The sequence below is a fragment of the Panthera onca genome, chromosome E1 (assembly GCF_046562875.1).
Source record: "Panthera onca isolate mPanOnc1 chromosome E1, mPanOnc1 haplotype 2, whole genome shotgun sequence".
In the NCBI taxonomy this organism is placed as follows: Eukaryota; Metazoa; Chordata; class Mammalia; order Carnivora; family Felidae; genus Panthera; species Panthera onca.
In genome coordinates this window covers 54,608,500-54,631,988 of record NC_138352.1, presented here as the reverse complement: position 1 = coordinate 54,631,988, position 23,489 = coordinate 54,608,500, and the positions used below count along the sequence as shown (strand labels likewise).

The following is a 23,489-nucleotide window of genomic DNA, read 5'->3' as shown; positions in this document are numbered from 1 at the left end:
CGCCCCCGCGCAGCCACACACTGCACACCCTCTACGGGCACACACAGACACACACACCCTCACCCTCCCGCTCACACGGAAACTCACACTGCCCCGGCCCACACACGTCGTACTCGACAGTACACACGCGCATCCAGCTTGGCTGTGCCCGAGAAACACACATTCACTCGTGCGCACATGTTCCTCGCAGGGACGCACACAGTCCTACCCACCCTGTATGGACCCACACCGCCCACACACCTATACACCGGCTACCCTCCCATCCACACCCACACACACTCACTCTCCGTCTGTCCACAGACCCCAGGTAAACACACTATTCCCCTCACGTACACATCGTGTGTGGACACCTTTCCATATGCATACACACTTTGGACACCCTCCCGTGCATCCTTGGTCCACGCACCCCACACGGACACGTTTGCAAGCATACCCACTGTGTCCTTAAAAGCACACCAGACGCCCCAGGCACTCACCTGTACGCCCCACACACACCCCACCCCACAGAGACACCCACGAAGGCAAGCCAGATGACACGCACACGTTGTCCAGGATACATACTCCATGCGCCGGTGCTCTGCCCCCTCAGTTCACACACACACACACACACACACACACACACACACACACACACACTGCCCAGCACTGAGAGCAGACAGACTCTCATACCAGAGTTACGATATAACCTCAGGCTGCAGGTGAAGTCCCCGTCACCACCTGTAGGGGATTGTGACCAACCCTCTTCCCCCGGGGCCACCCTGCCCATTAGTCTCACCCAGAGGGGCCACCACCAAGCTGACAATGGGCTCCAAGCTGGCCCCCACCCCACCCCCAGCATGTGAGTCAGACAGGAAGCCCATGTTGATGGCAGACCCTGCCTGCCTCCCCTTCCTGGCTCCCTTCCCAGGCCCCTTCCCGGGTGGGGCCAGTAGAGGCCTTGGGCCAGTGGGCGTGCGATCACCGCCACCTTTTCGATCTCATTTGTTCACGGTGGCTTCTCGCCACAGCCACTCGCCGTGGCCCAGGGCCACTTGCCATGACCCAATTTTCAGGGAAGGAAATGGAGGCCCAAGAGCACCTAGCTTGCTATGGCAGCATGGGACTCCAAGCCCAGAGCCCCTCACTCCAACTGTGGATCTTCTACCCAAATTCTAGCCTGCAGCCAGAGAAGGGAGGCTGGGGTTGGGGAGCAGCTCCAGCCCCCCCGCCCCCAAATCTAGGAGTTTGGGGAGGAAGAGTCATACGGCTGGGCCCTTGTAGGGCAGTCATCAGAAGGGAGAACCCTACAGAAGGGGTAGCTCCCCCTGCTCACCCGCATCCCATCACCTGTGTCCTCGGCAAGGACAGCCCTTGCTGAGGTTGGATCAAGGTTGGATCGAGTTTGGATCAAGTGGTGGACAGAGTGGGAAGCAGCAGGCGGGAAGACGGAGAGGTAGGGGAGGAGAAGGGCCAGGGCAGAGGGAGGGGGACTAGAGGACTACAGGGCCGGGCAGGAGCGAGGGAGGGAGAAGGAAGGGAGGAGGAAGGGTGAGGGTGAGGCAGGGCCAGGGTGAGTGGGGGCCAGGGAGCGGTTTTGTTCTCCTGTTTCCTGTTTGCCGCTTGCTGGGCCCCCTGTGCAGGAGCTGGACCCCCACCCCCACCCTGGCGGAAGCCTGACGGGAAGAGCAAGGCTGCCTCCAGCGCTGAGTCAGGAGGGCTTAGGGGCAGAATGGGAAAGAACTGTAGTCAGGAGGAGTGGAGACCTGGCACCTCCATTGGCACCCTCCCCCACCCCTCTGTCACTAGAAAACCAAGGATTCTGGGTCAGGCCCACTCCTGCCCTTGCCTGCCCTGGGTCTCCCTGTCATGCCGCCAGCCTCCACCAAGGCCAGGCCCTCGGAGACCAGCCGGGAGCACCGCCAGGCCGTCCTCAGCTATGTCAGAGTCTGTGGCCCCAAGCAGAGGGCAACCACCATAGGGATGTCCTCGCTCAGAATCAGGCCCACTCTCCCGGTAAGTAGCCGGTAAGTCCTTCCAGCTGTCTAACTTCTTTTCCTCTTGCTTCAAGCCCAGTCTCTGGTTCTGAGGAAATGGAGTGACTCTCCCCCGTCGTGCTCCATGGAGCCTTTCATGGCCAACAGGTGCTGCTGTGGGTCTGGATCAAGAATTCACTTCCCTGGAAACTGCTGAGGTTTCTGAGGGCTACAGGGAGGGGCAAGGCAGAGAAGCGGCAGGGGGTTTCTGTGTTCAGGGCTTCAGGGACCTGGGAAATGTTAAACCACATGTGATGTCCATTTCCTGCCCTCTAACCTGGCCGGGCAGCAAGGAGGTTCCAGTCTCTTCCAACACAAACCTGCACCTTCCCCACCCCACCTCCTCTGCTCAGCTCTGGCTCACAGGGATGTCAGCAGGGGAGGGGTACACACAGTAGGGCCTTGAAGGGTGTACACAGTTTGAATAAATGGTCCTACAGGCCTGGGGAGTCTCTCAGCCCCCTCCCCCATTTCCTCTGGGAAAGGAATGTGGGGTGGATCCCAGAGGGTGGTGGGGGATGGGGCCAAGGGCTGGGAAATACCAGGCGTAGCTGAGATTCTATTCCAAGCCTTCCTGCCTAGTGTGAGTCCTCCTCCCCTACACCCTTGCCAGCTTCCTCCCCCCAAATCAGGAATTACCCCGCTGAGCAGTCCCTCCCGTCATCCTCTGCTTTGACCAGCTTGCAAAATCCATTCAACTTGATCTCCCTGAGGGTCCCTGGGGCAGGGCTTGGGGGCTACACCTCCAAGGGGAGGGCATCCAGTCTTCCTCCCTCCAAATGAGATAATCATCCTTTGACTGTTTGAAAGCACTTTCACTGGATCTCATGTGGCTCTGACCCTAAGGACTGGATATGCAGGGATTGTTTTTACACCCATTTTCAGATGCAGAAACTGAGGCTTAAAGAGGGAAAGTGACCGCTTCAAGATCTCACTTTTACTAAGCTGAAACCTGATCCCGGACTCACTCAGATCTCCTGTATCACCTTGTTTATCCGTTCAAATACCACATCTTGAGGGGCTGCTGTGGGCCAGGTACTGTGCCAGGGGCTGAGACACCTTGGAGAATAAGTCAAGTACCCATCTCGCCCTCAGGATGCTTATATGTCTACTAGTATCCCAGCTCCGAAACCTTTAGGGGTCCCCAAGTTCCAGGTTCAGGCCCGAGCCAGCTGCCTTCATTCCCACCAAGGGAAACCCACACACACCCAGGGAGCCCCCGTGGCAGGGGCTCCAGGCCTCTTCTTTCCATGAGGGGGCAATTTGAGGGTGGGGTCAGGGGCCTTCCAGGTTAGGCCTCCAACAAGAGGGCGGCCCGGGCTGTAGAAGCGGAAGGCTGCAGGACCGGCCTGACAACCAGCCACGGGGCAGAAGGAAGAGAGCATCCTGGGCCCAAGGGTCTCGAGACACATAAGAAGAGAGGCCTGTGGTTCCGGAAGTGAGAGGGAGGGGCTCAGGGTCAATTTGCCTGCTTTCCCTTCCCCTGGCTTGCTTAGCGCCTCCCCCCAGAATGTAGGTCCCCAAACCACATGACAAATAATGCCCCTACCCCAAGCGAATCATCCCACATTGATGACTCTCCGGCTGGTCCCAGATCTTCATCGCATACCACCAGGCACGTACCCATAACCACCCCCACAACCCCACACACAGACAGAGCAAATCTGCTGCCAGTCCCCGGCCATCCGAGGCATGCAGGCAATGTGATACCCAAGGCATGCCCGCCCAGCCCACGCCTGGGCCTCTGACCCCTGCCCCAGTCTCCCCGCTCCAGGCGGCCTCCCCCACCACGCCCCCCCCAGTCCTCCTCCACCCCTTTGCCCCATTCAGATGCCTGGTTCCCAGCACCACTTGTGTGTCGTCCTGGCATGCCCTAACAGGCCAAGCAGAGGAGCCGGCCAAGCAAGCCCGCGTCTCTTCAACAAACTCCGTGTGCCATAACCCTGCGTCACCGGGAGCGTGGGGACCCCACTCAGTCTGGCCTGTGGGGCAGAGGGCGGTCCAAAGGGCCTCTCCGGACCCCACACTCTCCCCATCCGGAGCCAATCTTGCCCCGAGTTGGGGTGTTTGTGACACCTCCTCTCCCCCGCCACCCCGCCCCGCTCAAACTGGGTCAGAGCCACGGAAGGTTGGAGGGGAGGGGAGAGAAAAGGAGAGGAGGAAACACTTGCCCCTACCCGCCGTCCCACTGCCATCTCAAGGAGGGATCCACGCGATCCCGATGGCTCTGTGGTTAGCGCATGGGCTCTGCAGTCAGTCCTCCGGAGTCCTCCGCTTCTGGGTCCAAGTCCTATCTCTACCACTTTCTGGCTGTGAGACCTTGGGCAAGTTATGGAACCTCTCTGAGCTTCTGCTCCTCACCAATAAAATAGGAATGACACTAATTTCCGCCTCATAGGTTGTTGGTCATTTCTTTTTATTTTTTTATGTTTATTTAGTTTTGAGAGAGAGAGAAAGAGACAGACAGAGCGTGAGCGGGGGAGGGGGCAGAGAGAGAGGGAGACACAGAATCTGAAGCAGGTTCCCGGCTCTGAGCTGTCAGCACAGAGCCCCGACGCGGGGCTCGAACTCACGAACGGTGAGATCATGATGTGAGCCGAAGTCGGACGCTTAACCGACTGAGCCACCCAGGCACCCCATCTTGTGACGAGAACTTTTAAGATCTACTCTCTTAGCAACCTTCAAAAATGCAATTCTGTATTAGTAACTATAGTCGCCATGCCCTACATGTCATCCCCATGACTTATTTATTTTATAAATGGAAGTTTGTACCTTTTGACGCCCTGTTTTGACGCCCAATCTGTGGTCTGTATCTTTGAGCTTGGTTTGTGCTGTTGTCCTTGTTTGTAGATTCCACATATAGGGGAGACCATAAGGTATTTGTCTTTCTCTGTTTGACTTATTTCACTTAGCATAATGCCCTGGAGGGCGATGCAAGCTATTTTGATTGCCTTCTGGATATTCACACACTCTCACACCCAGCCACACTCACATTCAGACAGGCAGACAACTCAGCCACGTGTATACAAGGACACAGTGACACGTACAGACTTTCATGGAGGTCTGCACTCCGGTGACTCCGGTGGTCCCATTCACTCGGGCGTCATCAAAAGCCCCCACTTCCGGAGCAGAACTTCGGCACTTTGGGAGTGGGGAGGGAGCAGGCAGCGTGAGACCCCAGTAGGCAAGGAACGTGGCCAAGGTGCCAGGCTGGCAGGGCCTCCGCCCAGCAGGAGAGCCGGTCCCCTCCTCAGGGACACCAGAGAGAGGGGAGACTAAAGAGGATCTTTCCTTATGGTGGGAAATGAGTACTTGCTGAAAAGGGTAAATCTGGAGCCAGCCACAAAGTAAACAGCAGGGCCATTGCCCAGGCAACCGCAGGCCGGTGTGGGACAGGGCCACCACAGGTCACTCCACCCCCTGATTTACTCCACTCAGCAGCCCTGGGCTGTCTCAATGCATGGTCTCCATGTATCCATTCTGGTCTCCGGGCCCATCTGGGACTCCCTAGAGGGCAGAGGCCATGATTCCTCCATCAGACTGGGAGCTCCCCGAGAGCAGACAGGGTTTTTGTTGTTGGTATATTCTGTGGGGTTTTTTTGTGTGTTTGTTCTTGTCCCATATCAGTCCAGGGTCTCCCAGAGGTCACGGTTTGTGTCTTTCCCCTCGGATTAGAGACTGCTCAAGGCCATGGCCTAAGTCTTCCTCATTAGACTGACAGCTTCCTGAGGACAACTTTTCAGAAATGGATTGATACTATGAGAGTGCTCTGAATGCAGTAGGCGCTCAAAAATTATTTGTTGGGTCACCTGGGTGGTTTACTCGGTTAAGCATCCGGCTCTTGATTTTGGCTCAGGTCATGATCTCACAGTTCGTGAGTTCAAGCCCCACGTTGAGCCTCGCATCAAGCTCTGTGCTGTCAGCAGGCATTCTCTTTCTACCTCTCTCTCCCCCTCCCTGTCCCCCCCACCACCACCCCCGTCTCTAAAAAAATCCCAAAACAAACAAACAAACAAACAATTGGTTAATGGCAAGGATATGGAGAAACTGGAACCTGTATGCGTTTTTTTTTTTTTAATGTTTATTTTTAAGAGAGGGAGAATGCAAGTTGGGGAGGGGCTGAGAGGGGGACAGAGGATCGAAAGCTCGAGGATCGACAGAGGCTCTGTGCTGACCGCAGCAAGCTCGGTGTGGGGCTCGAACTCACATACCGTGAGATCGTGACCTGAGCTGAAGTGAGACGACTGAGCCACCCGGTGCTCCACCTGTATATTTTGCTGGTAGAACGCAGAATGGTGCCATTGCTGTGGAAAACAGCCTGGCAGTTCCTCATAAAATTAAACAGAATTAACACAGGATCCAGCAATTCCACTCTGGCTAGGTCTCCCGAAGAAGTGAAAGTGGGGAGGGGGAGTCGGGGGGGGGTGCGTCTGGGTAGCTCAGTTAAGCGTCTGACTCTTAATTTCAGCTCAGGTCATGATGTCACAGCTTGTGAGACTGAGCCCCTCTTTGGGATCTGCGCTGACAGCGTGGAGCCTGCTTGGGATTCTCTCTCTCTCCCTCCTCTGCCCCTCCCCTGCTCGTGCTCTCTCTCTCTCTCTCTCTCTCTCTCTCAAAATAAATAAATAACCTTTAAAAACAAAAAAGTGAAAACAGGGACTCACAGCAATACGGGCACACCCATGTTCACGGCAGCGTTATTCGCGATGGCCAAAAGGTGGAAACGACCCAAATGTCAATTGACGCATGAATGGATAAACAAAATGTGGTATCTCCATACAATAGAATTTATTTGGTCTTAAAAAGGAAGGAAATTCTAACCCACATAACACGGAAAAACCTTGAAGACGGTATGCTTAGTGAAATAAGCCGGGAGCAAAAGAGCAAACGTTGGTTGATGCTGCTTGTATGAGATATCTAGATTCATAGAGATGGAAAATAGAATGGTGACTGCCAAGGGGAAAGGGGAAAGTAAGTTACTGTTTAATGGGTATGGAGTTTCAGTCTGAAAAGACGAAAATGTGCTAGAGATGGACGGTGGGGACAGTTGCACAGTGGGAATGTACTGAACGCCACTGAACCAAACACTTACGATGGTAAATTTTACAGTATGTGTCTTTTACTACAATAATAAAAAAAAAATGACCAAGTCACATTCAAATTCAAATTTTAAAGCACGCTCTTGAAAGAATATGGAACAAATGAACCGGTCTCCCAGGGCGGGCAGGGGAGCAGGTCCTGCCCACAGAGGTTGCCCAGAAAAGCTGGGCACCTCCTGTCCGGAGGGCTTTACCCACCCCCCCCCTCCATTATGCCTTTTCAGAGACCCTATTGTCATCTTTGGGGCCCTAGTAGTCCCCGAATAGGAGGAGCTCTCAGGCTGCCAGGGGGGTCTGAACCTTGCACGCGGTGAGTCTTTGGCATTGATGAGACCTACCATCTGGACCAAAGGATGAACAAACTCTTGGGATGTCACCTCCCAGGGCACCAGAACCTTGGAAGAGCTTCCCTAGCAAAAGCTGGGCTAACCGTGGGGTTCCTGCGGCCTCACCTCCCTTACCACACACGTCTGTTCCAAGACTACACATGCTTCCACACCACCTGTAACACATACACACACAAGGGTGTGCACGCAGAGGCAAGTCCCTGTTCTCAAATGCTTTCTCAGGCACACACTCCAAGAAAAACATGCCTACACCTTGGAGGGCGCACATTCTGGTGAGCGATGCTGGCAGGTCCCCTGTGCAGCAGAGCCCCCTGCTGGCCCACGTCTGGCACACTTCTCTTCCTCACAGCCCAGAGTGGGCAGGGTGCCCTTATTTCCTCCAGCCCTCTTCTCCCCGCTGCATTCTCCAGGCCCCTCAGCCCCCAACCCTGCCCCATCTCCTACAGACAGCAGGGTTCCCTGCAGAAGGACAGAGCGACTGTGAGACTTAGGAAGGGTCTCCCTTCGTCAAGGAGTACTGGAAAGAAGCCAGGACCCCTTTTCAGACTAGATCATATTCAGGGCAGTCATTCCTGGAGGCAGGAGAATACTTTCAATGATTCTGCTCCAAAATTATATTCATTCTCCTACTCCATCCACACTGGACAGCTCATTTCAGGGGAGACTGGAGGAGAACTCTGGGAGCAGCTCGCCCTACGGCCCCACACATCCCTCTCGGGAAATTCTTCCTGCTGTCCGACCACCTGGGCAGAAGCAACAGGTGCACCCACTGGTTTCTTTCAGGGGAGCGCTCAGTTCTACTCAAGCTGAGACCACATCCCCTCCCAGAACAGGTCTCAGCAGATTCCGAAAGTCTCCCCCAGGGTACATGGGGCTCCCTGCAGGGAGAGGCTCTCAGCCCCACCCCTGAAACCACCCACCCCCTCATCCCAGGCCCTGCCCAACCCGCCTGGGTCATCCCTTCACCCAGCCTGTGAGCTGAACCTCTCCCTAATCCAGCCCATGATGCCCCAGAGGCAGCTGGAAGGGTGGAGGGGGACGGTGGCTCTGCAAGGACAAACAACCTCCCTTGCTTCCTGCCCACGAGAGCCGGGATGGTTTCTGGGCTGGGCCCTGCGGTCAGAAGACAGATGGCATCGCTTTTGGCCTCAGATCCTACCCCTCACCAATTGCCTGGCCCTGAATTTGGGACATAGTGACTGTCACAGCAGTAATTAAGATTGAACCCTTACTATATGCTGGGCATGCTGCACACGCATTACCTCATTGAACAGCAGAACAGCCTCTTGGGACAAGTGTCACACACACACATACACACACACACACACACACACTCATCACCTTGGCCCCTTGGGTCCCCCACCCTGACTGGTCCTAGGTAGGGAATGCTTGGTGCAGGGCACTGAGGAGTGGAAGACAGGAGGCTAGTGAGAGAGAGAGAGAGAGAGATCACTGTCGTAGCAGGAAGGCTGATGTGGAGAAAGGATCCCACTCGCCCCTGCTCTTTTCTCGCTGTGTGACCTCAAGCGTACTCGGTTTTCTTATTTCCTCAGCTACAAAATGAAGGTAAGGATCACAGCCCGACAAAGTTGCTGGGAAAGCATTCTGGGAACCAACAAATGGGAGGCTTGATGGCCTATGGCCCTATATCCCACCCATCAGAGAGGACCCTGCTTCCGAAATGTCTCCCGAGTCTACACCCCCTTCACCATTTCACCATGTTCTTCACTCTGTTCCAAGCTGCTATCACTCCTCTGATCCCTGAGAGTCCACACTAACTGTTTTCATATTATGACCACCAGGCCCTGTGGGACGTGCCTCCAGGTTCCACACCCACTACCCCCCTTTCCTCTGTGTTCTGCTACCTTGGTCTACTTCCAGTTCCTTTAGGGACTAGGCACCCTTCCAGCCTGAGGTCCTTTGCACACGCTGTTTCTGGAATGCTGTTCTCTTTTCCCCAGCTCCCTCCGCGCCTCACCAACCCACACCCTACTTAATTCCTACCTATCCAGTAGTTCTCAGCAAAAAGTCACTTCCCCAGGGATTCCTCCTCTGGGCGCCAGACTGGGTCAGCTCCCTGTGCACCGTCTTGACTCACATCACTCTTGAGTTAGTGTCTACATATTTATGAGTGTGCTCGGCACACTGTTTCTGAATGCGAAGGAATCAAAGAGCCTCTCTTCAGGGACAGCCCACGGTGGCCAGAACCCTGTCTCCGGGAGGAGTCTGTCTGCAGCAGGGGCTGCTTCAGATGTCGGCCATGTTTTTGTACCCCTGCCCCTTTATCAGTGGAAACTGGATCCAGAAAGTGGGGGTGCTGGAAGAAGGGAGTAAGGGATGGGGAACAAAAGGGAAGCTGCTCCAATGCCCTTTTCAGTGTCCTCTGTCCCCCCCCCCCCCCACACCCCAGCTGGCCAGGCCTTTGTCCACCCAGGCAGGGCTGGCCCACCTCATTCCCAGATCTCTCTTCCCCCTCCCTCACATTCTCTTAACTGATGAACCCTCAGCCTCCAGGTCTCTTCCAAAAAACCTCCCGACTGCAAGCTAAAGAACTTGCCAGGGTCCCGCAGCTAGTGGCTGCTCTGACTCAAGCCCAGGTCTGTCTGCGGGCAGAGCCCAGGCTCTTAGCCACCTCATTACACGCCTCATTACTACCAGTTTCTCCCCGGAGGCCAGGGCGAAAGACACGCCCCCTCTCCGGGCCTCAGTTTCTTCCTGTGGGCTGGGCCACCTCTAGATTTCTGGAAGACTGGCAGAGAGGTAGGAGGTCGCGGAGGAGGCAGGGCGAGGAAAGGGTAAGGGGAGAGGCGAGCAGGGTGGGAGGAGCGCGGAGGGGCGGCAGCCTCAGACCAGCCAGACGTGAGAAACGCCAAGTATGCGAACTACGCCAGCCCGAGCTATGAATAGTGCGGCCAGGCTGGCAGCCCAGGTCGGCCCTTCCAGCCCTGCAGCCCCCAGCCCCGGCCCGCCCACGCCAGCCCTGTGCTGGGGGTCAGAAACGCGGCGGCGGGGTCCTGCCAGGAGCACAGGGGAGCGGAGGCTGAGTGGCAGGAGCGGAGGGGTGTGGCCATGCAAATGAAATGCGAATGGGGAGCAGCGCGCGTGTCTGATTGGCGGGTGGGGGCCGGCCTGGGAACGAGCGGGGAAGGGGCGCTCCACCAGAGGCGGTGCCCACAGCCAGCACCACCCCGGGCCCCAGCTCACCCCTGCGTCCTTCCCGGCGGCTGGAGGTCCTTCAGGTCACCCCGTGGCTGATACCCCCACTGATGCTGTGCAGCCGATGGAATCCTCTCACCCTCTTCCATCAAGGCCCTGTAAGGCTCTGCCGCCTTTGAGACACCGTCCCTGGGGGGCGCCTGGGGGGCTCAGTCCGCTGAGGGTCAGACTTTTGATTTCCATTCAGGTCAGGATCCCAGGATCATGGCATGGAGCCCATCTGGGGCTCCGCCCTGAGCATGGAGCCTGATTAAGATTCACTTTCTTCCTCTGCCCCTCTCCCTAGATAGCCCGCCTGCTCTCTCGCTTTCGCGCGCTCTCTCTCAAAAAAATAAAAATAAAGAAAAGACACCGCCCCTGCCGGCCCCTGCCCACCCCAGCACCACGTCACCCCCTCCCCCATCTTGGAACTCACCTGTCTGACAGAGGGCTGGCGCTTGGGAAATTACAACAGCCCCCAGGCCTGCCTTTGGATTACCACCCCCCCCCCCCTTTCTTCATCGGTGAAGGAGCACACTGGGCTAGGGGCTGGGGACTCAGTCCCTGGCCTAGTGCTGCCCCTTGTGTGTCCCCAAACAAGTCAGTCAACCTCAGAGCCCAGCCCCTAGTCCCATCCTAGGACTACTGACTATGTGTCACTGAGAGTGAGGAGGCAAAGAGACCTAGGATCAAGTCCCAGCTGTGTGTCCCCAGTCAAGTCTCTTCCCTCCCCCAAGCCTGTCTTGGAGACTTGTAAATGGGGTCCTTGAGAGGGTTCAGTGTTAAGCGTTTGATACATACCAGTTGCTGAACAAATCTGAGCTCAGTAGTCCACAAAGGATTTTTTTTTTTAATTAATGAAACAGCCCCTGATTTTACGAAGAGACAGGCATGCAACAGATAAGAGGCCATAGAGCTTAGTGTTTAAACATTCCTAAACAGGATTCAAAGGGATCTGGGTTTGAATCCCAAACTGCACACTTCCTAGCTGTGTGTCCTTGGACTAGTTACTAACCTCTCTGAGGTTTCTACAATCATAAAGCAGAAATAATCTTGTGCACAGTAGTATTTCCTGGCATGGAAATAATAAATGCTAGTTGCCACAAATATGTGGTTCCCACAATGTGTGCCAGGTGCTTCGGGACTGTTCCTTCATCGGTCAACAGGTCCTGGTCTAGAAGTTGGAGATAAAGCAACGAACAGGACTAAGTCCCTACCCTCATGGGGTTTAAGGTCTCTACTACCCAGAGGAGGAAATCCCCATATATTTGAGGAAACGGGGGGTGGGGGGTGGCACTTACAGAGAAGAATATTTGAACTGGACATTGAAGGATGAATAGGAGTTTAAAAAACAGAGGAGGCAAGGAAGGGGAAGACATGGTATGGGAAATTTCTGGTAAGGGGGAAAGGGTGATACCTCCCATTCCTGCCTTGTCCTCTCCACCTCCACCTCCCGTTTCAGCCCTCATCTCTCGCTTGGTCTGCAGCATCCCATCGCCTAACACCCTCCATGGTTCCAAAGTATCTATGGAAGCAAGTAAGCTCCTTAGTGTGGCATGAGGGGTCTGCCATGATGGTGGAGGAGAGGGGTAGGATCTGGCCTTCATTGGCCTTGACAGTCTCATCTCTACTCTCGGTCTTGCACTCACTGATGCCATAAGAAGCCAGGCTATTTCACACCTTTGCTCATGCCAAACCCCTATCTGGAATGGCACTCTCTCCCCACTCCATGAGTCCCTCTTGTTTCTTGCAGACATCTTTCAAGCCCTGGCAAGCTTCCTCAGTGAAGCCTTTTCCCCCTCAGAGCTGGAGCCTTTTTTGAGGAGGCAGGGGCTTTGCCCATATCTATTGATGGAGCCCTGGGCACCCCTACACCGCTCAAGAGCAAACACTGATTCCAAGCAGGCACAGGGAGAACCCTGGTACACAGCAGAGTCATGGAGAAGCAGAACACAATTGTCCTGTCTGCATCCACCACCAGGTGATGTCTGCCCTCCCCTCTCCTTCACTATATCAACCCCTACTTGGATTTCAAGGCTTAGCTGGGGACAGGGGGAAGGGTCCACCTTCCCAGAGTGCGGTGGCTGTCCTCCAGGCTTTTTTCTTGTTGAGGAGGGCAGCAGTGACCACAGGACAGGCTTAGGATTCAGAAAGACCCAGATTTAAATTCAGATGCTAGCTGACCTTTGACGAAGTTGTCTGCCCTCTTAGGGTCTCAATTCTTGTATCAGTAAATATACAACCACTGCATGATGGCCGTTTCATAAAAGAACTTGGGGCATCCTCAACTTGGGGTGCCTGGGTGGCTCAGTTGGTTAAGCATCCAGCTCTTGATTTTGGTCATGATCTCGTGGTTCATGAGCTTGAGCCCCATATCCAGCTCCACACTGACAGTGCAGAGCCTGCGTGGGATTCTCTCTCTACCTCCCTCTCTGCCTCTCTCTCTCTCTCAAAGTAAAAAAAAGAAAAAAAAAATCCTCAACGATAGGTTTGGAAACAGGACATGAGAGAAAGGAGATTAATCCTATCACCAACTGGTTTTTTACTAACCTCGTATGGCAATTCTACCCACCGACAGTCTTTCCACCTTTGTGACCCCATTCACACTCTGATGATGTCCCCTTGTGTCTGCTTCTGTCTGTCTGACTCCCCAGTTAGGCCAGGCCATTTTTATGTTAATATTTTTGGCAGGGGGCAGCAAAGAATGTTCTAGACTGGCAGACAGTATAGAGATAAATCTCAGAACCCACGGTTAAGGAAATTGTACTGGAGCTTTTGGGTGGTAGGAAAGGCAGACAGTGAACCCCTTGAGGGCAGGGCTGTGTCTTACTCATCCAGATCCCAAGACCCACAGAGAGAGCTGAGAGCACAGACAGTGCGTAGGAAATGGTCACCAAATGAACAAAGGTCGGTTTGCATTGAGATCTGGCCACTGCCTGATTTTCCAGTTCCTGAAGTCTGCTCCTTCTAACCCCCACGAAGTTAGGGACACTCTATGTATATGCCAGGCCTGGGAATGTCCTCAGCGCCCCAGGCTGCACCCAGTCTCTCAGATAACACTTTAGCCAGCACAGTGGGGACCTAAGCGCGTGGGAGCCACCAGAGGAGGAAAAGCTCCCAGGAAGGAAGGAAAGAGGGCTGTTTTTCTGTCCCAGCAGCAGTCTCAGTCTGGTTGCTGCCTCCTACTCCCCTCTAGCAGACATCTCACCACCTCCTGGGCTCTGGGTTCAATCTCAGCTGCCCCCTCACCCCCACCAGGAGCTGCAGGGCAGTGGAAGGGCCCAGTGCCAAGGATTCATTAGAGTTAATGAAGGCTCAGCTCTGCAGATGCCAGTGTGAGATACAGGAGAGTACCAGAACCACCCACAGCCCCCCATCAGGGCCCGGGGGTGCTCAGTTCCCTCCTCCCCCTCTCTTGGGGAGGAACCAGGGGCCACACCCTCAGAAGAAGAAAGGAAGATTTAGAAGAATCATTTCAAGTATAGAGAGTGCCAGGATGCCAAGGACAGATCGGGGTGTGGGGACATGAACTAGAAAACAGCCTCAGGGTGGGGTACAGGTCTCACCCGAGCTCACCTGGGCTCACCAAGGTGCCACTGTCCACTGCTCAGTCCAAAAAAAACCCACCAACGGCCAGCCGCTCCTTCCTCTCCCTCCTTTCATAGAATCACGGCAGGTCAGAGCTGAAGAGACTCTGGAAACTTCTCCACTGCCCGGGGATTACGTATAACTATGCAGCCACCTGCACCATCTCCCCACCTAGCTTCTGTCCTTCATCTTCCTCCCATTTCTGCCTGTCCCTTCCCTCTGCCTTTATCCCTTTGACCTTGGCCTTTCTCTAGGCCTTGGCTCCCCCATGAGTCAAGCAGGGAGTTGGGAGGTGGTGGGGGAGGGGGAGGTGCTGCCTATAAAAACCTTCCAGTTGAAATTTTCAAAGATGTCTCCCCTTCATTTGGCCTCTCTCTCCCTCCTTCCCTTTCTCTTGGAGAACAATCCAGAGTTTCCTTCACATCCAGAATGAAGGAGAGTGTGATGGGGGGTGGGAGTCTCCAGCCTTTTGGGGGGTTCTCAAGAGCAGGAAAAGCTCCAATAGGCCAGACTGCCACCGTCCCTCCAACTGGGGGCTCTAAGTCCTGTGTTGGCACCAGATTCCCTCCAAGGAGTGTTCTCGTGCTCTTTGAGGAAATTAAAAGGGAAGATGCAGCTGTGGATTTAGGAGCCCAGAATCAGACAGAAATCAATGTGGGGACTGATAGAAACCGGGCACAGGGCCAAAGTGAACTCTACCCTTCTCTATATTGACCCACACTTGGGGCCAAGCCTCTTGGAGTGGTTGTCCTCCTACATGGCTTCCACATGTCCCCCTAGCTTGGCCAAATTCCTCCAGCCCACGCCCCTCCTGCCAGCCTGCCCTCACAAAGAGGCTGGCACTGGGTCTGTTTCCATCCTTGGCTTGCGGGTCCCAGTCATTCCTAAGCCCCGCCCTGAGCTGTCTCTCCTCCCAGGGATTCAGGCTGAGCTTTGAAAGGGTCACTTCAAAGAGGACCTGCCTGCTGAGGGCCCAGCCAGACCCAGGGATGGCTCCTCCTCGGCCAGATTCCCGGAGGCTGGGGACAAAGGCCCCACTGTTCCCCCGACCCCCAGACGCCCCCAAATGCACTGGGCATAAGAAGTCTTTCTTTCCCCCAGTTCCGCTCTTTACAGGCCCCAGCTCTTTGCCACTGGGAGTAACCCTGGCCCCTCCTTCAGGAGAGGGCTGGGGCATGGGGGGACGGGGAGCTGGCAGATCCCCCTCCTCTGCCACCATACCCCCTCGGGCTGCCAGGATGTGAAGGCAGCCTTGGAGCCGACTTCAGGACTGGTGGCCCATGTGCCTCACTGCCCCTCAACCAGCAAGCCCTGCCCAGGCCTGCAGTGGCCCCCTCCTTCTCCCATCCTTCAGAACCACAGCCGTCCTTCCAGGCCTCCTCCAGGCAGCCTCCCAGGACTCCCTCTCCTAGAGGAGCCTCACAGCCCCAAACCACAGCAGCCATCTCAGGTTCCCAGGACGCTGGGGTTCTGCCCCTTCTCCCCAGTACCCCACAGCAGAAACCGGGTCTCACCCGCTCCTCTAACTTCCTACCACACGGTGCTGCTCCCAAAGCAGGGCCCTTAAAGTTTCTGTCTCAGCTCCTCACCCCATGCCTGAATTCCTTCTAGACCAGCTTGTGCTTGTTCACCTCCACTGACAGGAGCCTCATTACCTCCAGGGGCAGCTCATTTGCTCGGACCAGACGGGGGGTTCTCTTTATTGCACCAAAAGCATGTTGTTCTCATTTCCATCCATTGATGATTATCTGTTTCATAATAGCTGCTCCTAGTAGGTGAAATTATCTCATGTCAGCCACTCTACCTGTATCACCCCCTTGAATCCTGTCAATGACTTTGAGGGGTGATTTCAGCGATATGAAAATTGAGGCTAAAAACAACTAAATAACTCAGTCACAAGGTCCCAGTCACACAGTGAGTAAAGGGTAAGAGCTGCAAGTTGAACCTTAGCAGGCGGAAGGCAGGGCCCGAACAACCAACCTGCCTCCCAACGTGCCGAGGGGCCCAGGCCTCTTGTCTCCCATGGTTGCCTGTCTGTATTAAAAGGACATCCCCAGGCTGGGATCTTCGTTTTTCTTAGAGACCTTCCCAGCAGCCTTTGCCAGCAGATGAAGTGTGGCCTGGGCATGGCGGATGACTGATGTTATTGCAGACCAGCAAATGGGGAGCAGAGGGATAGTCAGAGGGAAAGAAGCCACCTGCCCAGGGGCACGTGGGTTTGAGGCGGGTGGAGGAGACGACCCTGGGGCTAAGGTTTAGGACTGGAGGTGGCTGGAAATTCAACCTCTTCCCACGGAGGAGAGGTAGAGAGGCAGCTATGATGAGCCACGCCTTAAACCAGACACTCTGTCCACCCTCCAACTTGAAAAGGGCAGAATTTTCCACCAAGGTGATGCCTTGGGCTGAAGATCTCAGGGCCAGAGAGATGAAAAAGGAATGGGACTCAGTAATCCTACCTGTAGTCTTTACCCATGTGCCCGCTGCTCAGCACCATCCCCTTAGAATTCGGGGGGGGGGGGGGAGAAGGAGGGAGTGAGAGCAAGACAGAAGCCAGAAGACTGAGGCCCCCCAGTGGCCCCTGTTAAGCCTTAGAAGGCAGTCGTGACCAGGTGTGAGTAGCTTTCCTTTCCTCTCTAGGTTTAGATCAGGCACTCCCAGCACAGATAACACAGTGATGCACCTCTAGGCTGCCTTCCCAAGACTCCAACTCCAGCTACTTCCAAAGGGTGAGATTACAGGGTTCTGTGGTTTTTCCATATTCTGTCAATCAGTCAGTCAACAAACATTCTCTGAGCACCGGCTGTGTGCCTGGCCCTGTGGACAACAAGACAAACACCGCACCTTTGGGGCTGCTTGGAATGAGGTTGAGAGCACAGTCAATTCCTCAGCCCTGCCACTTACTACTAGCCGCATGACCTTAGGGAGACACAATTTATTTGTGCCAGTTTCTTCACCTGTTAAGTGGGATAGTGAGAATGCATTTACCTAGTGGTAAACACTATGGAAGTGGTTCTTATTATTATTTTCTTGTCCTCAACTAACTCCAGGATAATGGGGGAGACTGATGTGTAGACCAACTGTCACAATGCCAGGGGTAGAGCTGGGCACGGGGCACCCTGGGAGGCCAGGAGAAGGGCTGCTCCCTGGCCTGCACTTCATAAACATTTATAGAGAGCCGCTCTGTGCCAGGCGCTGTGCTGGCCACTGGGGACACAGAGATGAACGGGACACATTGTCCACTCATCCGTGCTCCTCCCCTCTCTCCCAAGGCCCAATCCCAGAACCCTGCACTGAGGGGGGGGGGGGGGGGCATCATGAACAGAACAAAGTGGAGAGAATCAAGGCCTGGAAATCAGGACACCTGGGTTCATGTCCACCACGCACGGGGTACCTGACCTTGGGCACTCTCTGGCCTCAGTTTCCCCACTGTGGCATGAAGGAGTTGGACAAGATGACCCCTCTGGTCCCGCCCCACTTCTGACAGGTGATGAATAACTCCACTCCCACAGAGCTTGAAACTCACCCCAAGTGCAGTCCCTAGGCCATCCCAGCCTGCTGGCCGGCCCACTGAGGCAGTGGGGAAGAGATGTCTGCCTGGCACTGACTGGCACTGCCTTGCTGAAGAGCTGGCACAATTTCACATGAAATAGGGGGGCCTGGATCTAAAGGCGGGTTGTTTGAAGGGGGTGGGGGGTGCTGGGGAAAGGCAGAGCCAGCTCCCACAGGCCCTATTCATAGCTCTCCCTGGGGAGGGAGACACAGCAGGATAATTAAAACCAGGCTTTGTCCAAATCCCTGACCAAGCCAATATCTCACCTTTGAACCCCTGCAGCCAACAGAGCAGGGCTGATGTCCCTTTGGAAGGAAAACACCAATGAACTGAGCCACAGTCCAAGTGCTATGGGCCAACATGGGGTGGGGGTGGGGGTGTTGGAGGAGTAAATGAGCGGATTCCAGACCCACCAACATGGATGGGCGCCTGGGGCTTCGCCACCCTGAGGCCTCCGGTGGCCTTCCCGGTACCAGCCTGACAACAAGCATCCAAGCTCCAATCCAGCGAGAGGCTAACCTTGTTCTTGGGCTGTGTCCATGATGGACCCAGATTCAGGGTGGGAGTGACAGCAGGGCAAGGGAGGTCCCGAGAAGCAGGATGGCAGGGTGAGAGTGTGGTCTCTGCAGCCAGATTGCCTGGCTCTACCACTTGTTTATGATGTGATCTTGGCCAAGCGATTAGCTGTCTATGCTTCCGTGTCCTCAACTGTAAAATGCCGATAATAACGGGACCCACGTCACAGTGGTGTTGTGAGGACAAAATGAGGTAATTTATAAAAAATCCTGACCTTGCTACCTATCTCTTAACTCTCAGCTGTATTAATAAAGCAACTCCCTCCCTTAAAAACACCCCCCCCACACACAAAGAACATATACTCATTTGAATATATTTGCATCCCCTATGAATCTCTCCAGAATCCTGCACTGGAAGCCAACATCACAGGAAGCTACGTAACCCACTATGTAACCCACTATACCGGAGGAAACTTCCTAGAGTGACATCCAAGCCAGACTGGCTCACAAGCCTCTCCCTACAAGTTCCCCTGGATAGCTAACTCCCCTTCCGCAGGGGCTCAGGAGCAACCTGATGAGGGGTCAGAGAAGTCCCCATCCAGGCAGCCCAGCACAAGGCCTACGCAAGAGGGACTGGGTTCAGTCCCTCTCTGCTCGGGCTGTGATCCTTGAAAGCCTGCCCCATTCCCCACGGTGTCCTAAAGCCACTTTCCTAACAGCACTCCCCTCTCCAAAGCTTCACCTAATGCCAGGATTCTCATCAGGGTACCCAGGTTCTAGCCCGGGCACGATCACTGTGTAGTCTCAGACCCTGATACCCACCCTGCCCGCTCCCGGGGCTTCTGGGGGTCCTGGAAACCAGCATTGGAGGTAAGGGATTTACTGCTCTCATCATTCCCAAGGGGAGGGCAAGGCCTCAGATGCCGGAACTGGAGTTTCCAGGCACCTAGGGGTCGACCCAATCACCTTGTGAGCAAGTGGAAGAGGCTGGGACTGGGGGACCTTTGGGTTGTGTTTGGAGGCGAAATGACTGGTTATGTAATGGAGATTCAAATCGCATGCCAATGAGCACATCTCAGGGAGAGCAGCCACTTTGGGGAATAAGGCTGTTGCCCTGGCAGAGGGGGAGAACCACAGGGAATCAAACTCCATCCACCCCCAGCTGGGCCTGGGGTAGGGGTGGGGGGTGGGGGTGGACATGGTAGGGGGCGTGGAGATGAAGTATGTGTTGGTGAGGGGGAGACTCCAAGGGACTCAGGCTTAATGACCTCCACCCCCACCCCCTGTCCATCCTGAAATTCAAGTTTGTAATTAGGAAACACTTTGGCTGAAAGGCGCAGGGAGAGTCCAGGAAGAGAGATGCAGACCGAGGGAGAACTGAGCATACATCCAGCTCCTGAGAAACACACCAGTCTCGGAAAGAGTTTGCAAAGCACCAGACCCCAGTTCCAACGTGGGATGGTGGGAAGGGGAGGCAGCTAGGGAAGAACATCCATCAGTAAGCCTTGTCAGAAGAGGAAGAGGCCTCAGCCCAGACCTTGACCACAACCTGGACCCCTAGGAAACTCTTCCAAACTGGGAAAGAGCTGGCCTGACAGTGCCCAGCCCTTCAACTTGGGAAGGAGGGTGGTGTGTGTTGGGGTACTCCAGTAGCCCCAGGGCAGCCAGGCTCGGAGGTAGGGGGCTGGCTCCAAAGGGGCCCGGAGGCCCTTGCTGGCCCATCCCCAGCTTCAGCAGCTGGTAGATGAAAGAATCCAAGCAAAGCAGCCCAGCGCTGAGTAATGCCCCTGGCACCCCGCGCCCAGACCCACCCACAGCCAGCCCGAGGGGGCAGAGGGGAGGGCAGCGGAGCCCTCGGGACCCGGGATCCCGGTCCCAGGAGCCAGTGGGGCGGCAGACCCAGCTCCCCGAAGCTCGGCGTGCGGCCCGGCCCGGTAGGGGGCGAGTGTGGCGCGGGGAGGGGGGTGTCCGGCCCCAGTGGCCAAGGACATCCCGCTCCGGGAACCCCCTCCCCCACTCCCTCTCGCTCCAGCTGTGCCGGGGCCTCGCCAACGGAAAACGAAAACTCGGGCAGAGGAAACAGCGGCAGGCGCCCCGCCTGAAAAACCCGGACAAAAGGCGCGGGCCTCCCGCCCCCGCTGCCCGGCCGCTGGGGGCCTGGCACGGCTGCCCAGGTCGGTGCCCTCTGCCCTGGCAGCCGCGTGCGCGTCCCGGCCCCCGGCCTGCCTTCCTCCTTCCCGCCCCCTGCCCAGGGCAGCTCTCGCTCCGGCTCCCTCCCCGGCCCACCACCAGCCGAAGTTCCCAGCAGCCGTGCCCGCGGTGGCCGCACCGTGCGCCCTCGGCTGTGCCCGCCGAGCGGGGGCGCCGCGACCCCGACCCCCCGCGGCCAGCTCCCCCGCAGCGCCTGGATCCGCCCCCTCCCCTGGCCCAGCGCCCTCACCTGAGGGGGCCGGGGCTCCGGGCGGGGCGGGATCCCGACCAGGCAGAAGGCGACTCCATTCATCGGGCGGCAGCGGCGGCTCTGCGGCCAGGGCACTGCCGGGGGCGCGGGCAGGGACCCGGGAGGGGCGGGGCCGGAGGGGGCGGGGCCGAGCGCGGAGCGCCCCCACCCCCGGGGGCCAGCCCCTTCGCTCCGCCCCCTGCGCTCGACGGGGCTCACCCGCCACCTCTCCCCAGGGCAGCTGACTGGTAAAGGGGGCTCACGCAGGGGTTTGCGCCGGCAGCGGAGCTAGAGGGCAGTATAGCCCGGAGAAGGGAGGTGGTCTCAGGGAGACAATTTGGACTAGCCTCCCGGGAACCGGCCCAGATAGATGGTGATCCTGGCCGGCTCAGGAAAGAGGCCAAGGGCACCGAACCCAGAACTAGCACAGGGAGAGGGAGGCAAGGAGGAAGGAAGGCAGAGAGAAGCAGAGAGAAACACAACCAGACAGAGGTGCTCAGAAACAAAGACTGAGAGACACAGAAAGCATGAAAGAGGCAGAGACAAGTTAGAGACAGAGTAGAGAGTGGCAGAGAAAGAGACAAAGATGAAGAGAAACGCGGGTTGAAGAGACGGAAAGACGGAAGAAGGCTTACAGAGCTTTCCCATCCTCATGGAGACAGGGCAGAGATGGTGATGCCCATGGGGGTGGGGGCGGAAGGGACTAGATAGGGCCCCTCTATCTAGGGCCCCCGTCCCAGGGAGAGTCTCGGCCCAGGACCCCAGGGAGACAGAGGAATGGAGGCTGGAAGAAAGAGGTGGGCAGGTGCCCCAGCCCTTCAGACCCCCAGCCAGCCAGCCTGGGGCTCAGGCCTCTGGACCAGCCCATAGATCTGCTCTGCAGTAGACAACAGTGAGAGCCCAGATACCCCCAGGCCTCCCAGTTACACGCTCTCCACAGCCTCCCTTTGGGGCTTCATTCCAAGATGGGCCCAAAGAGCCACTGGGGTCTTGAGCCAGTTCATTTCCTTGCCCCCAAGCAGGACCCCTCATCAGGCCATCTCCTGATGAGCCAGGAAGAGATAGTCCTTCAGTCCTTCATTTCTGCTGGAAAGTTCTTTCTGCTATCTAACTGACGTCCTTCTTACTTCCTATTTCTGACAGCCCATGCTTACCTCTTTCCCATGCCTTCTTGCAGTTTGCAAGGGCTCCTGTATTCCTTCTCCCAGATTATGAAGGAAAGAAAGCAAAGGCCACAGGTAGATAGGAATTTGATTTGGACAAGACGGGCAACGAAAGTGGAAGACTGACTCTCCCTACTGGAATCACCCAACCCCTCTGGGGCAAGAAGACCACCAAAAACCTGCTTGCTTCACCACCATCACCAACCCCAAGTCCCCGCAAGATCAGGGACTCAGGTCCTGGAGGGGGTTGAGGGGCTCAGCCACTAACTGGGCCATCCCTGCTCCTGTGAGCCTGAGGAAGGAGACGCTGACTTGTTTTTAAATCTGACGTTTTATTTCATTTCTTTTACATCCCCTGGAAGTCCATGCAGAGGGATGCTTTTACGATGACGGAAGGGCACTTAATGACCCCTCTTCCTGTCCTCCTCTCTCCATCAAGGTCGCATGCAGCTGGAATTATCCCCCACTTCTGAGAAGTGCTTCCTGCTATCTAACTGTAATCCGTCATGCTGCCTGTATTCTCTTGCTTTGTTTTCAACAACGTTCCCGTTTCTACCTCTTTCTGTCCCGTGGTTCCTGTGGTTCAAGACTTGCTGCCACCCTGGCTCGGGGGTCCTTTTCTCTCAGAACAAATGGGCTGTCTGTGTGAGGGGGAAGCAGTGGCATCAGGGATCCAGGCTGAACTGAGGCTGTGGGGGAGGGGAGGAGAGGAGGGAGGTGACCACTGGGGTGCCCCTGGCTCACTTTTTCCAGAGTCTGATGCCCTCAGACCCTGCGGGAGGCAGTGAGAGGAAATGAGCTCACACCGGCCAGCAGATGAATTCCTCCCTCCACAATGCACTGCGCTCACCTCCCCCACCCTCTCCCACTTCCCAGAAAGTGCGCTCTTCCCCCACCCTGCTGCCCTTCCCACCTCTTCCTGCACCTTGACCCGTACCCCCATCCTGTCCCGGCCCTCCCCCCATCAAACTCCTCCGGCCCCTCTTCCTCCCGTCCTTTCCCTCAGACTCCCCGGGTCTCGCTCCCTGGTCCCACCACCCACCCCCAAATCCACTCTATCGCGGGCACACTCTTGCTCTAGGGGTCCTAGAAGTACCGCTGAACAGGGGCAGAAGGTGTCCCTCACTGAGGACCCTCCTTATACTTCCCCTCTTTCTAAGACCCTCCCCCCAGCCCAGCCACCTGCCTCTGTTCACAAATGCTTAGTGGGAACCCTAGTAGATGAGGGGTTGAGGGAGTGGAGGTCGCCCCTGGGAAGATGGAGATTAGACCTAGCTCCTTCCCTTGAGGGGTCCTTGGCTTTTACCAATCCTGACTCTGTAGTGACATGTCTGAAAAGGAGCAAAGGGAGGCTAGAGAAACAGAGGAAGGCTTCCACAAGGAGGTGGCCTTGAGCTTCTGGGGGCTTCACGGATGAGGGGGGCAGTGGGGTGGAGTGGGGAATGGGGGGAGCGCTCCAGGGAAAAGGACTCTCATAGGCAAAGGCAGGGAGGCAGGAGAAAGCAGAGTCTAGTGGCGTGGCTGGCACCAAGCAGAGGGTATGGAAGGTACATACGTGGGCAGGAAGCATGGAGGGAAGA

General features: G+C 56.1%; 1 protein-coding gene across 3 annotated transcripts in view; it reads right to left on the bottom strand.

The window, feature by feature from the left end:
* ARHGAP23 (Rho GTPase activating protein 23) overlaps positions 1-23,489 on the bottom strand; it is a 79,916-nt gene that overhangs the window by 51,404 nt on the left and 5,023 nt on the right. Inside the window, exon 1 of one of the 3 annotated variants that reach the window (XM_078437233.2) lies at positions 20,747-20,879. The exons of the other annotated variants lie outside the window; for them this stretch is intronic. Within the exon in view, the coding sequence (XP_078293359.2) occupies positions 20,747-20,809 (63 nt within the window). The 5' untranslated portion in view covers positions 20,810-20,879. Of the gene's footprint in view, positions 1-20,746; positions 20,880-23,489 lie in introns of those variants that run through there. 3 annotated transcript variants of the gene reach the window in all.